This window comes from Mustela putorius, unplaced genomic scaffold (genome assembly GCF_011764305.1).
Source record: "Mustela putorius furo isolate JIRA1106 unplaced genomic scaffold, ASM1176430v1.1 tig00003854_pilon_pilon_pilon, whole genome shotgun sequence".
Taxonomy (NCBI): Eukaryota; Metazoa; Chordata; class Mammalia; order Carnivora; family Mustelidae; genus Mustela; species Mustela putorius.
Window position 1 is genome coordinate 1888693 of NW_025422006.1, and position 12738 is coordinate 1901430.

The 12738-nt window shown below is 46.3% G+C and overlaps 1 protein-coding gene across 2 annotated transcripts in view; it reads left to right on the forward strand.

Moving 5' to 3' along the window:
- ERMP1 (endoplasmic reticulum metallopeptidase 1) overlaps positions 1 to 10699 on the forward strand; it is a 41078-nt gene extending 30379 nt beyond the window's left edge. For both annotated transcript variants that reach the window (XM_045065008.1, XM_013063313.2), the window contains exons 14-15: positions 7595 to 7758; positions 7867 to 10699. In XM_045065008.1, coding sequence (XP_044920943.1) covers positions 7595 to 7758; positions 7867 to 8031 — 329 coding nt within the window. In that variant the 3' untranslated portion in view covers positions 8032 to 10699. The remainder of the gene's footprint in view (positions 1 to 7594; positions 7759 to 7866) is intronic.
- Positions 10700 to 12738: the final 2039 nt, after the last annotated feature.

Below are 12738 nucleotides of genomic sequence, written 5' to 3' on the forward strand. Positions count from 1 at the left end.
ATTAACATCGTGTTCTCGGAGGGAGGTGCAGTTCCGAGTGTGGCCGAGCCCACACTGCTACACATGACCAGTAACTGAAGTCTGTGGTTTGCACGAAGGCGCAGTTCACTCTGTGTGTTGCATGGTTCTGGGAGTTTTCTGGGACCAGTGAGTGGCGTCTCGCACCCAGCGTATCACAGAGTGGGTCGGATTCCCTGCCCTGAGAATCCCCCGTGCGCCCTCCCTCCATCCCTCGTCCCCGCTCCCTCTGGCAAACTCGGACTTTGTCACCATTTCTGCTGTCTCGTCTTTCCTGGAGTGTCGTGCAGCCGCGCTCAGCCGCGCTCAGACGGCTCGGAGTGCTCCTTGCTTAGCAGTCCGCATCGCCGAGCCTGTGTGTCATCGGGGCGCGAGAGCCTCCGTTTCTTCCCACCGCTCCGCAGTGATGTGGCTGCGCCCCGGCCGTGCCCCTGCAGAGGGACAGGCCGCCCGGTTGCTTCCATTTGGCAATTGTGAATTAAGCTGCCGTAAACATTCGTTTGCAGGTTTTCGTCTAGATGCGCTTTGAGCTCACCTGGATAAAAGCCTAGGAGTGCAGTTGCTAGAGCGTGTGGTTGGCCTGTATTTACTGTTGCGACATGGGCAGCCTCTCCCGGCGTGCCTGCGCCCCACTGCCCGCCCAGCAGCGCTCAGAGCTGTCGCTGTCAGGATCCTAGCCGCGCTGCCGGACCGGTAGTGCTGGGTCCTGCTCCTTCCGTGGGTCGCTCCCTGTTGACCTACGGTGTGAGCATCCTTTCCCAGGTTACTTGCCATCTGAGTGTCACTACTGGTGAGGTGTCTGTCTGTTAACTGGGTGGTCTGACTTGTTCAAATTTAAGAGTTCTCTGTGCGTATGGATGGGAGTCCTTTAGATCAGATAAGTGCTTTGCAAATGTTTTCTTCCAATCTGGGGTTGTCTTTTCATTCTCTCAAGAGTGTTTCCCACAGAACATAAGTTTTTAAATTTAACGAAGTCCAGTGAGATCAGTTTTTCTTTGATGGGTTATGATTTTGGTTTTTTTTTTTAAGATTTTATTAATTTATTTGACAGAGAGAGAGAGAGATAACAAGTAGGCAGAGAAGCAGGCAGAGAGAGGGGGAAGCAGGCTCCCCGCTGAGCAGAGAGCCTGATGCGGGGCTTGATCCCGGGACCCTGAGATCGCGACCTGAGCCGAAGGCAGCGGCTTAACCCACTGAGCCACCCAGGCGCCCCTATGGGTTACGATTTTTGTGTCATCTAAAAGTTTGGTTTTGTGTTTTCTATTTAGAGCCACGAGAGAGCCATTTTGAGTTAATTTTGTGACAGATGTCTGAGTGTAGGATTCTTTTTTTTTTGCATGTGGATTTCTAGCTGCTCCAGTACCGTGTTGTGATGAGGAATGTCCTGGCTCTACCGCGTGACCTCCTGGCTCTACCACGTGACCTCTGTTGCACTGTCAGATAGCAGTTGACTGTATTTGCGTCCATCCATTTCTGGGCTCTCTGTTCTGTTCTGTTTTCTCTGTTTTGCCATTCTGGTGCGCGCATGGTCAAGTCTTGAAAGTGGGTAGTATCCATCCTCTCCAACTTTATTCTTCTGAATGTTGCTTGTCTTTTGTCTCTCCATATATCAGTTTATTGAGATCCACGACAGAACTTTCTGGGATGCTGACTGGAGCTGCACTGTAATTTACAGCTCAAGCAGGGGCAAATGGCACCTTAGTGGTTTCTCGCTGACGTGGAATAGGTCTCCACTTACTGTTACTCGTTTGCTTTCCTCAGGACTAGATTGTGTAGTTTTCCTTATATATTTCATAAGACTTTTTTTTTAGATTTCTACCCAAGTATTTCATTTTGGGGATGCTAATGTAAACAGTATTTTTCATTGATGGTTTATAGGAACACAGTTGATTTTGTTTATTAACTTTGTATCCTGCAACCTTGCCATCATTGTTTATTAGTTACAGGTTTTTTGTTGATTCTTTGGGATTTTCTGTACGGATGATCATGTTGCCTGCAAACAGTGCTATTTCTTCTTAATCTTTTTTTTTTACTTCTTACCTTTTCTTGTCTTACTGCATTAACCAAGACTTCCAGTATTGTGAAAAAGAGCGCTAAGAGGAGTAGTAAGAGTGACAATCACTGTCTTGTTCTTTTTTTTTTTTTTAAGATTTTATTTATTTATTTCTCAGGGTGAGCACAGGCAGAGAACAGGCAGCCAGAGGAAGAAGCAGGCTCCCTGCTGAGCAGAGAGCCCCATGTGGCTGGGACGCTGGGATCATGACCTGAGCTGAAGGCAGAGGCTTAACCCACTGAGCCACCCAGGCGTCCCCACTGTCTTGTTCTTGATCTCTGTGGGAAAGCTTCTGTATTTCTACTGAGTATCCTGTTAGCTGTAGGTTTTCTGTAGATGCTCTTTATAAGGTTGAGGGAACTCCCCTCTAGTTTTAGTTTGCTGAACTCTGACTGTGAACAGATGTTGGATTTTGTCACATGCTTTTCTTTGTCTTCATTAGTCTGTTGTGTGATGGATTACGGGAACTGATGTTCAGAGGCTGATCCAATCTTGTATGCAAACTTGTATACACCCTCCCTGGTTGTAGTATAGAATTCTTTTTATGCATTGTTGGACTTGATTTGCTAATACTGTGTTGAGGATTGGTTCGGTTTCTCTGGAGAATTCTAACACGAGAAGTTCATCTTTAAAAGTTCCCACTGTGTTCCCTTTGTACCATTCTTGAGTGTCCTAGAAATGGAATTTTCCAGTACGTCATATGCTGGGTCTGGGTCATGAAGTGTCATGTTTTTGAGACTGAGCTGTGTTGTTTTGAGTATTAGTATTTGGTTCCCTAAAAGGAGTCTCTGAAAATTCCAGCTGTTCCACACTCTCCCCAGTATTGGCTGTTCTTGTCCCTCATACAGTTTCTGCGGGGCCTTCAGCAGTAGCTCCTGCACTGGTCTGGTGACCGAAGACGTGGGCCACTCTGCCAAGTGCTTCCTGGAAGACATTCCGTTACTTTGGCTTGTTTCATTTCTTTTTCTCTTTTAAAAATTGGGCTTATTGGTTTGCAGAAGTGCATATATTCCACATCATAGTCCTTTATCAAGAATGTATGTATCAGATATCTAGATTTTCTTATCCATTCATTTTCTTAATGGGGTCATTTGATGTGCAGAAGTTTTAAATTTTTATGAATTTCAATTTATCAGGTTTTTCTTTAGATTTATTGCTGTATGTATCCTCTCTAAGAAAATCTTGTCTACCCAGAGGCCACAAAGACACTCATTTTTCCTTCTAGAAACTTCATGGCTTTAGCTGTTAGTTTAGGCCTATAATGTACGTTGAATTAATTTTGCATATGGTGTGAGTTTTTTTTTTTTTTTTCTTTATGGATATCCAGTTGTTCTACCATCATCTGTTAAAAAGATTTAACCTTTACCCTATTGAATTGCTTTGGCGTCTTTGTCAAAATTATTGGATTGTATATACCTCAACTCCGCCCACTTTTTACTGAATTTCCTCTTTCACAAGTAGCTTGTTTGGTTTTTGTATTTTTTTGGTGACTATAGCCATCATATTTACTATAAAAAGCAAGTTATTAAATTTATAATTCATTCACAGAAGGGACTTGAAAATAGTTCATTCACAGAAGGGATAGGAAGACTGAAGGACACAAGATGGTGGTAGTGAAATAATACAATTTGGTAGTTAACCAATGGAACAAAGCACTTACAGGGAATTAAGAGCCTCAACTGATGCTTTTGAAGGTTGAAGGTGGATACTTTTGTTTTCTCTAAGCTTTTAAAATTTAATTGGAAATAAATTTATTTTGTACCAACCGCTTTTCTTGTTCATGCCAATAATTATTTCTGATTTGTATTTAACCACCAGCTTGTAAAAAGGAAGCACAGAAAAATCCAAAACTTTATCTTTCATGCATAATTTGGAGAATTCCAGTAAAATTCAGGTTCCTGGCAGGCAGGTTACATATCTTCTGCCCTGTTTTGTGATTACAAATGTCAAGAAATCAGGAAAAAAAACTTGACCATATATATGTGGGTCTGTTTATGCATCTGTTAATTACATTTTTAATTACAGAAGCTTTTAACTTAATGATTGCGAGGGTTAAAAGCCTCTGTAATTTTTTTCAGGATTTTCCTTGCTATTCTTGCACGTTTGTTTTTCCATATGAACTTTAGTATTGTAACTCTGACATAAAACTTAATCGCTTATTGGTATTTTGGGGAGTAACATAATTTATAAATCAAGGAGAGCTGACAAAATATCATCCTGTCCAAGATGTGTTCCCATCTACTTTTGTGTCTTTCAGGAGTGTTAATAAGATTTTTCTCATCTAGTTTTTGTTGCTATTAAAATTGGGGCTTTCTCTAATCTTAACTAGTTATATTTTGTATGTGTCAATTTTGTATATAAATTTTGTATCTTGCTATCTCACTGAATCTTCTTTATTATTTTAGTCACCATATAGTACATCATTAGTTTCTGATGTACTGGACTATGATTCATTGTTTGCATTCGATCTTTTACTTTTTGATTTAATTATTGCTCCTCTAGGGTTCCCCATGTAAACCAGGAATCGCCAACCTTTAAACGGCCAGACAGTAAATACTTTTGGGCTTTGCTATATTTCCCTATTGTATATTTTTTTATTAGCTGCTTTTTCTTTTTCTTTTTTTTTTTAAGATGTTTAAATTTGAGAGCGTGAAAGAGCATGATTGCAGGGGAAGGGCAGAAGCAGACATGGGGCTCCAGTCCAGGACCCTGAGATCACGTCCTGACTAGAAGGCAGACGTTTAACCAACTGAGGCACCCAGGCACCCCTTAACTACTTTTTAAACACATAAAAACCATTTTTTTTTTTAAAGATTTTATTTGTTGATTTGACAGACAGAGATCACAAGCAGACAGAGAGGCAGGCAGAGAGAGAGGGGGGAAGCAGGCTCCCTGCCGAGCAGAGAGCCCGATGCGGGACTCGATCCCAGGACCCTGAGATCATGACCTGAGCCGAAGGCAGCGGCTTAACCCACTGAGCCATCCAGGCGCTCCATAAAAACCATTCTTAATCCGAAGTCTTACAAACAGACCTCAAGTCTAGCTTGCTGACCGCTGTGTATCTTCTGCAAATACAGTCTGTCTTCTTGACCTGTTCTCAGGCCTGTGACTGACGTGTAAGCGGCTGGTGCTGCCCCGCGGCGATGTGGCGTGATGGGGGCGGCGCTGCGTTCGTAGCGCGCGGGTGTGCAGTGCTGCCCGGCGCTGGGCGGCGAGCATTTATGGGCAGTCCTGCCTCGTGTGTTTTCATAAGGAATAGGTTTTAATTTTGGGAAAGGCTTTTTTCAGAATGTATAAAGAGAATCATAGGATTTTTCTTCCTTCGGTCTTTGGATAATGCTGTTGTTTCCACTAGGAAGTTAAGGCAGAGGCTTAACTCCCTGAGCCACCCAGGCACCCCCCCTTGCTGCTTTCTTAACCAAGTTAGCTAATAGTTAAAGTTACATCTGTTTTATTCTCATTCTTTTATTGATTTCTGCTTTTTGCTTTATCTGTAAGATTTTCTTTTCCTCTTTGTTGTCTTTTTTAATTTTACTGAAAAAACATTTATTGCTATGGGGTTTCCTCTTATTACTGCCTTTTTAAGTGTACCCAGTAGTTTAATATTTTCATTATTTACAAAAATGTCCTGTAATTTGTTTCGAATTTCTTCTTAAACCCGAGTCTCTTTTATATTTATTTGAGAGAGCACACCCAAGCAGGGGGAGAGGCAGAGGCAGAGCGAGAATCGCAAGCAGACTCCCCACTGAACAGGAAGCCCAGCACAGGCTTGGTCCCATAACCCATGAGACCATGACCTGAGCAGAAACCAACAGACCCTTAAAGGACTTAGCGACCCTGAGTCTTTACATAGACTTTAAAAATTTGCAGGTAGAAGGCCATTTTGTTTTGTTGTTGATAATTTTAAGCTTTACCAAGTTATCACCAGTTTTACTCATCAGTTCTATAAAATTGAATTATTATATTTCCTTTATAAGCTAATAGTGTATGAATGTTTTGTGCCCACTGTACACGCCGATAATGCAGACTTTATCTTCTCAAGTTGGGTATATCTACCCATAAGATCTACTTTACTGATCACTTGTTTTGGTCTTTTTATATCCTTTTTGTTCACCTCATGTTTTGTAGGACAGTGGACTATCACGGTCTCTTACTTGGGTCTGTCTGCATCTCCTGTAGTTTTACTTTATCAAGCAGTTGCTGTCACCTGATAGAATTCACAGCTTTAGGTATTATAAAGTACCTTTTAAAAATTTTTAAAAAGATTTATTTATTTATTTGACAGAGAGAGATCACAGAGGGGCTCAGCAGGGAGCCCAATGCGGGGCTCGATCCCAGGACCCTCAGACTATGACCTGAGCTGAAGGCAGAGGCTTATCAACCCACTGAGCCACCCAGGTGCCCCATAAAGTACCTTTTTGTATGTAATGTTTTTGTCTCAAATCCTGTTTTTTTGGAAAGATTTTATTTGAGATTGAGCATAAACAGAGGGGAGGGGCAGAGGGAGAAGCAGGGTACCTGATGTGGGGCTTGATCCCAGGACCCTGAGCTCATGACCTGAGCTGAAGGCAGAGGCTTAATCGAGCCACAGGTTGCCCTAAAAAGATCTTTTAAAAAACTGTGTCCACTTTGTTCATACTGCTATCGATACCCTTCCTGAGTCTCTTTTTTTTTTTTTTTTTAAAGATTTTATTTATTTATTTGACAGAGAGAGATCACGAGTAGGCAGAGAGGCAGGCAGGGAGAGAGAGAGAGGAGGAAGCAGGCTCCTGCTGAGCAGAGAGCCCGATGCGGGACTCGATCCCAGGACCCCGAGATCATGACCTGAGCCGAAGGCAGCGGCCCAACCCACTGAGCCACCCAGGCGCCCTCCTGAGTCTCTTTTAAGTATACTTTTTGAATACAGTAAATGATTGCATCTGGCTTTTTAAGCGAAGTTGAAATTTTTTCCCTTCTAGTTGCTGATTAGGTCCTTTCCCATTTATTTTTTATGACCGATGCATTTGGTCTCCACTTTGTGGTTTGCTACTTTCTTTTTGTAGGTCTTTTTTGCTCTTTAACTAAAAGAAGTATTTTCTGGCATTTAGGAAAGCTTACCTTTTTGTTTTGACCACATATTATGTAACCTGTTACTCTCTAGTGCTGAGTGGCCTCGCCCCTACGAGTCTGCGGACCTGCCGCCTCACTCCCTCCCTGCGCGGGCTGCGTGGTATCTCGGCTTCCAGCCCCGTCACGTGTTCGGGTCTCTTTTGCAGCAGCTCTTGAAGTCACCTCTTGGTTAGGTGAAGCTTTTTCTCTAGTTTTTCGAAGGACTCATGCGTGCTACATTCTTCCGTGTTTCAACGACGGGTTTTCTCATGGTCGGTTCTGGGCGTTTCCCGCTGGCGCTCACGACTGTCCCAAGTGCGTGCCCATGGCGCGGAGACGCAGGCCAGCGCGGCCTTCCTAGTCTGGTTCGGTGGGGAGTTCACTGCTTTCCTTGGTGCTTTGTGAGAGATGACCTCTTCTTCCTCTTCCATACAGGCCCGAGCCACATGTCCTTCTACGTTCGAACCCACAAAGGGTCGACGCTTTCTCAGTGGTCTCTTGGCAACGGCACCCCAGTCACAAGTAAAGGAGGGGACTACTTCGTGTTTTACTCCCACGGGCTCCAGGCCTCCGCGTGGCGCTTCTGGATAGAAGTACAGGTGGGAGCTCCCGCATTGCTGCGGCCACTCCTCAGGCCCCCCGGTGGCGTCTGGGATCGTTATTCCGCCTTCCTACAGCCGGAGAACTAAACTAATTTTCTCTGCCAGGTCTCGGAAGAGCGGCCTGAAGGAATGGTCACGGTGGCCATTGCTGCCCACTACCTTTCTGGGGAAGATAAGAAGTCCTCCGAGCTGGATGCTCTGAGAGAGAAGTTCCCAGACTGGACCTTCCCCTCCGCCTGGGTGTGCACCTACAGCCTCTTCGTGTTCTAGTCTGCTGGAGCGGCGCGCGCCCCGTGGGATGCCCCCGGACGCGGTTTTCCTCCGCATCACGTGGGTGTTTGTGAGGCCATGATCTTGAACGAGCGCCCGTTCGGAGAGCTTCGTGGGCGGACATGCTTCAGGGCCAAGCGCCATGGCGGTGTTGCTGTGGGGTAGGGACGCATGGCCTTTCTGACTCTCGAAACGCCGGCTTCCTGGCCCCCACGTGCAGTGGGCACCACCACACCCGTCAGTCATCCTCTAGGACCTTAAGGATAAAAGCCAATAAACCACTTAGTTATTACCCTTTAGGATCATGAACGGTACAGAAGGTACCATGAACCGTTCATGGGACAAAGGACATTTCCGACTGAAGCCCAAGATGTCTTGGCAGAGGACGGTGGCTAAAATCAGTTCACATTGGGATCAGGGCAGGTACAGCAAGGGCTGGGGAGGGGGGGGGGCCCAGCCTGGGCCGAGAGCTCTGCCGCTCCAGGCACGACGTAGAGCTCCGCGGGCCGGGGGGTCTCTGCAGCCCAGCCCGGGTCCCGACGGGAGAGTCTGTGCCAAGCTGCGGCGTCCCTAACAGCCGCCGCCGCCGCCGTGCTTTCCCGGCCCGATGTCTCCCTGTTCCCCGTCCGCCTTCTGGGTTCAGCGGGGCATCCGTTCCGCTACCTTTCCTGTGGGGTTTTTCTAGGCTCTTCTGGCTCCAGATGTCCTGTGTGCAAGCGCACAAGCTCCATTCCGTCCTCAGAGCCTGGGGTTGCTGTGGTGGCTGCTTTGGGGGACGATAAGTGAGCAGGGTGAGGCGTGGCTGGGCATTTTACATTCTCTTCATTTAATGGGCGTGTTGTTATCCAAGGTTCATCTTCTAGGGCATAATTTTACTGTGGCACTGAGTCCTAAGTTTGGTCTGGTTTCTCCGTGTGCAGCAGAGCGCATTTCCGGGGGCCGCAGGTGGTGGCTTACGCGGTGATGAGGCCACTGGCCCCGCAGCTGCTGGTATCAGGACCCTGCAGAGGGGCGGGCCGAGGACTTCCAGGTGCTTCTCCCTTCCCAGAGGTGGCTGGGGAGGCTCATCACGGCGGGGGCTCTCGGGGCTTCCTGGCCGCAGCCGCGGATGGGTCTGGGAGAGGAGGGGTCAGTTCTCCCAGCTTGCTTTTTTCCACAAGGAACTGAAAAGGTTGGACAGATTCGGACGTTAGCAAGCATAGGCCAAAAAGACGTTTTAAAGAAAAGCAATAGTAAAACAAAGTGGTACCTACGTGTGCATCGCAGGAGGACGTGCTCGCAGCTGCGTGCGACTGACGGACGCGGTGCGCCTTCTCCGGCCCGCTCCGCCGCCGCCGGCCTACCCCGGGGCCCCGCAGCGTGACCCGGCCGCGCAGCCAGCGGGGCCGCGGCCAGAGCCAGACGCCAACCCCGTACCCTGGCCCCTGGTATAGGTCCGGCCGGCAAACCTGCGAATTTTTCAGGCGGTGTGGACGGACTGCCGTGTTCGTAGCTTGTATAGAATCAGAGTTGTGGACAGAAAGTGATCGCTCAGTGAATTTCAAAATAGAGGCCTGTTTCTGTTGTCCCTGTAGTTGATCTGAAACGGACTTTATGGGAGGGGGAGTCCCATGGTGAGGACAGGCCCTGTATGAGAAAGTTGTTGTTCCCCCTTCGGGGAGGATGCGATTCCCTTTCGGTAACAATCATGGTTCTCTTGCTGCCCTCACGTTGTTTTCCTCGGTGAGCAGCATCTCTGCCGCAGGCGGGAGGACGCAGACGTGCTCGTCCCTGAGTGCAGCGCCAGGGCAGGCAGCCGCCTCTCAGACTGGAGTAGCTCATCATTCAAAACTCACTTCTAAACGGGTCTTTCCAAATTCTAACAAATGCAGTTTTTCCTACAGAATTTAGAAGTAGCCCAGTACTGCACATTCAGTGAAAAAAGTCAATTGTGGTTTTGAAGAAAATGGTTAAAACTTACCTTGTGTCTGACAGGAAAGCCTGTTGGATGAAGTATCTGTTTCCACAGTTTAGCTGACGGAAGTGAGGAGGCAGGATTGCTGCGATGCCTCCACTGAGGGGGCCTCCAGGCTGCCGCTCAGTAAGCCCTAGGAAGCTCGACGGTCTTTCTTTTCACTGGTCTGCTACTAGCTGAGGATTAATTGTTGCCTTACATGACTGAAATACACTTTTTAACCTACTAGTTAGTATCTTTAACAGAAAAACCAGATCTTTATTGTTTGTTCTTTTGTATCCCCATCTTTGAAGTTATTTCAAGTCTACAGAGCCTTTTTGAATCTTTATAAAAAATTGCTTTTAAAAGACCTGGGTGGCTCATGTGGGTAAGAACGGGTATGTGAGCGAAGAGCTCAACGAAGAAATACTGGGATGCTTTTTACTGTGGAATGAATTCGTGCATGTTTTGTTAAATGTTGAGCTTTTTAAAATCCTCTCCATTGACGAAATCACTGAAGGGCTTATCCAGAAGGACTGTGGGGGCAGGGAGAAGAAACGTCTGGTGGCCCACCTCTCTCTCCTCGCCACCCAAGGAGAGGGCAGGGGCCCTGCCACTCCCCAGAACAGGTTCCTATGCAAGTCGTTTTGCTTTCTCAGTGAAGTCCCTCCAAGCAGTGCGGTGCGCGCCTTGCAGCCTTTTAGGGCCAATAAAGCCAAAATGCATTTAGGCCTCTTTATGCCTGGTTCTTTTCATTTGGAAAATATTTTAGCTAACTGAAGTATATTTTCTTAGTAAAAACCTTAATGTACTGATCTATTTCTTCAAGTCTGGCTCTATACATGACCAGGTGGGATTTAAGCAAGGCATGAGAAGCTGGTCTAATGCCTGAAAAGTCGACATGATACACCATCTCAAGTGACAGAGCACCTTTACCAGGGTGAGGAAGTTCCCTCCTACAAAAATTCACAGCTAACCTCATCAGTGAGGAAAGCCTGCGAGCTTCCCTGTAAGGTCAGAAGACGACCTGCAGGTCCACCACGGCCACTGCTACTGTGTACAGTTCTGAGGCTCTGGCCAGGGCAGTTTGACAAATGCCTCCAGATGAGAAAGGACAGACTTACAGAGCAAATCCTAAGGAATCCACACACAAAAAAAATGTTAATACATGAATTCAGCAGTGTTACAGGAAGTGCCATCGATACACCGATAAGCAGTTGTATTTCTACAACAAGAAGATAAATAAAATATTTAGGACTAAGCTTACAAAAGTACAGGACTTTGACACTAGAACTTAACCCTGCTGAAAGAAATCCCATGTTTGGGGATTGACTTAGGATGGCCGTATTCTCCAAATTGATCTGCAAATTGAACACAATCCCAGCTCTTAAGTGCAGAAACTGACAAGCTAATCCTAACAGTCATAGGGAAATGCAAGGGACCCGCAACAGACCGAACAGCAACTTACGAGTCACATATTCAGAACTTGCCACAAAGCAGGGATAGTAACCGAGACCACGTGGTACTGGCAGTAAGAAGCGAGATTGATACACAATAGAGAGTCCACAAATAAATCCATGTTTACAGTCAAATATCTTTTCTGGCAATTCAATGAGGAAAAAAAAGCCCTTTTCAGTAAATGGTGCTGGGACAACCGAATATCCGCACACAGAACAAAGACCCCTCACTTCGCACCGAATGCAAAAACAAAACAAAACAAAAAAAACCCCAAACCTCAAAATGGGTCAAAGACCTAAATAGGAGCTAAAACTAAAAAACTAAAAGCTCTCGGAGGAAAACAGAGGCACAGGTCGCCAGTAACCCTAAGCAGTGGTTCCTCACATACACCAGAGCACAAGCAACCAGAGAGGAAGTTAGACTTCCCCCAATGAAAAACTTTTATGTTTCAAAGGACCATCCCAAAAGTCACAAGCCTTAGGAATGAGAAAGGGTCTATCCTATCTGATAAGGGTCTAGTATCTTGTAAGTCAACCATAAAAGGATAAATGACCCAACTGTGAAACGGGCAGATTCGGGCATTTTTCTCTAAAGATACGCAAATGGTTAATAACTATGAAGAGACTCGCCGCCACGCAAACCCTCACCTACGCCACAATGACGCCCGGCTTCCTGCACGACTCAGGCGGCTGTAACCAAAACCACTGCCAGCAACCAGGGCTGAGGGGAGCACTCAGAGCCCGCCGCCTCCGCTAGGGCGCGCGTGGAACACGGCGCAGGCACTTGGGAATGTGCTTAGGCATTTCTTCAAAACGTTAACCAGGTACGTGACCAAGCATGCTCCCTTCTAGAGAGAACTGAAAACTTGTACGGGAATGTTCATGACTGTCAAAGAGTAGTAACCACCCAAACGGCCCTCTACTGGTGAACGGATAAATAAACCAGTATATCCAGAAGGTGGAACTTAGGCTAGGAATGATTACTAATGTACAAAGATGAACCTTGAAAATGTCCTGTGAAGTGAAAGAAGCCACAGAAAAAGCCCCTGATCGAGGATTCCATTTACACGAGACGTCCATGAGAAGGAAATCCACAGGGACAAAGACTTAGGGAACTGGGGAACTCAGTCACTTTGAATCCCACCTGTTAGACACAGAGCCTGGTCTCCACTATACTTACACAGACTGTTTTGTTTGGTGGAAATCATTTTTATTATATTGTGAACATTTTCCATGTCCTCAAGATGGACTTCTCTTCCAGGCTTCTACAGTCAGGCATAGAGTCTGCAGCTGCCGACTCTTGATGCTCCTATTCTA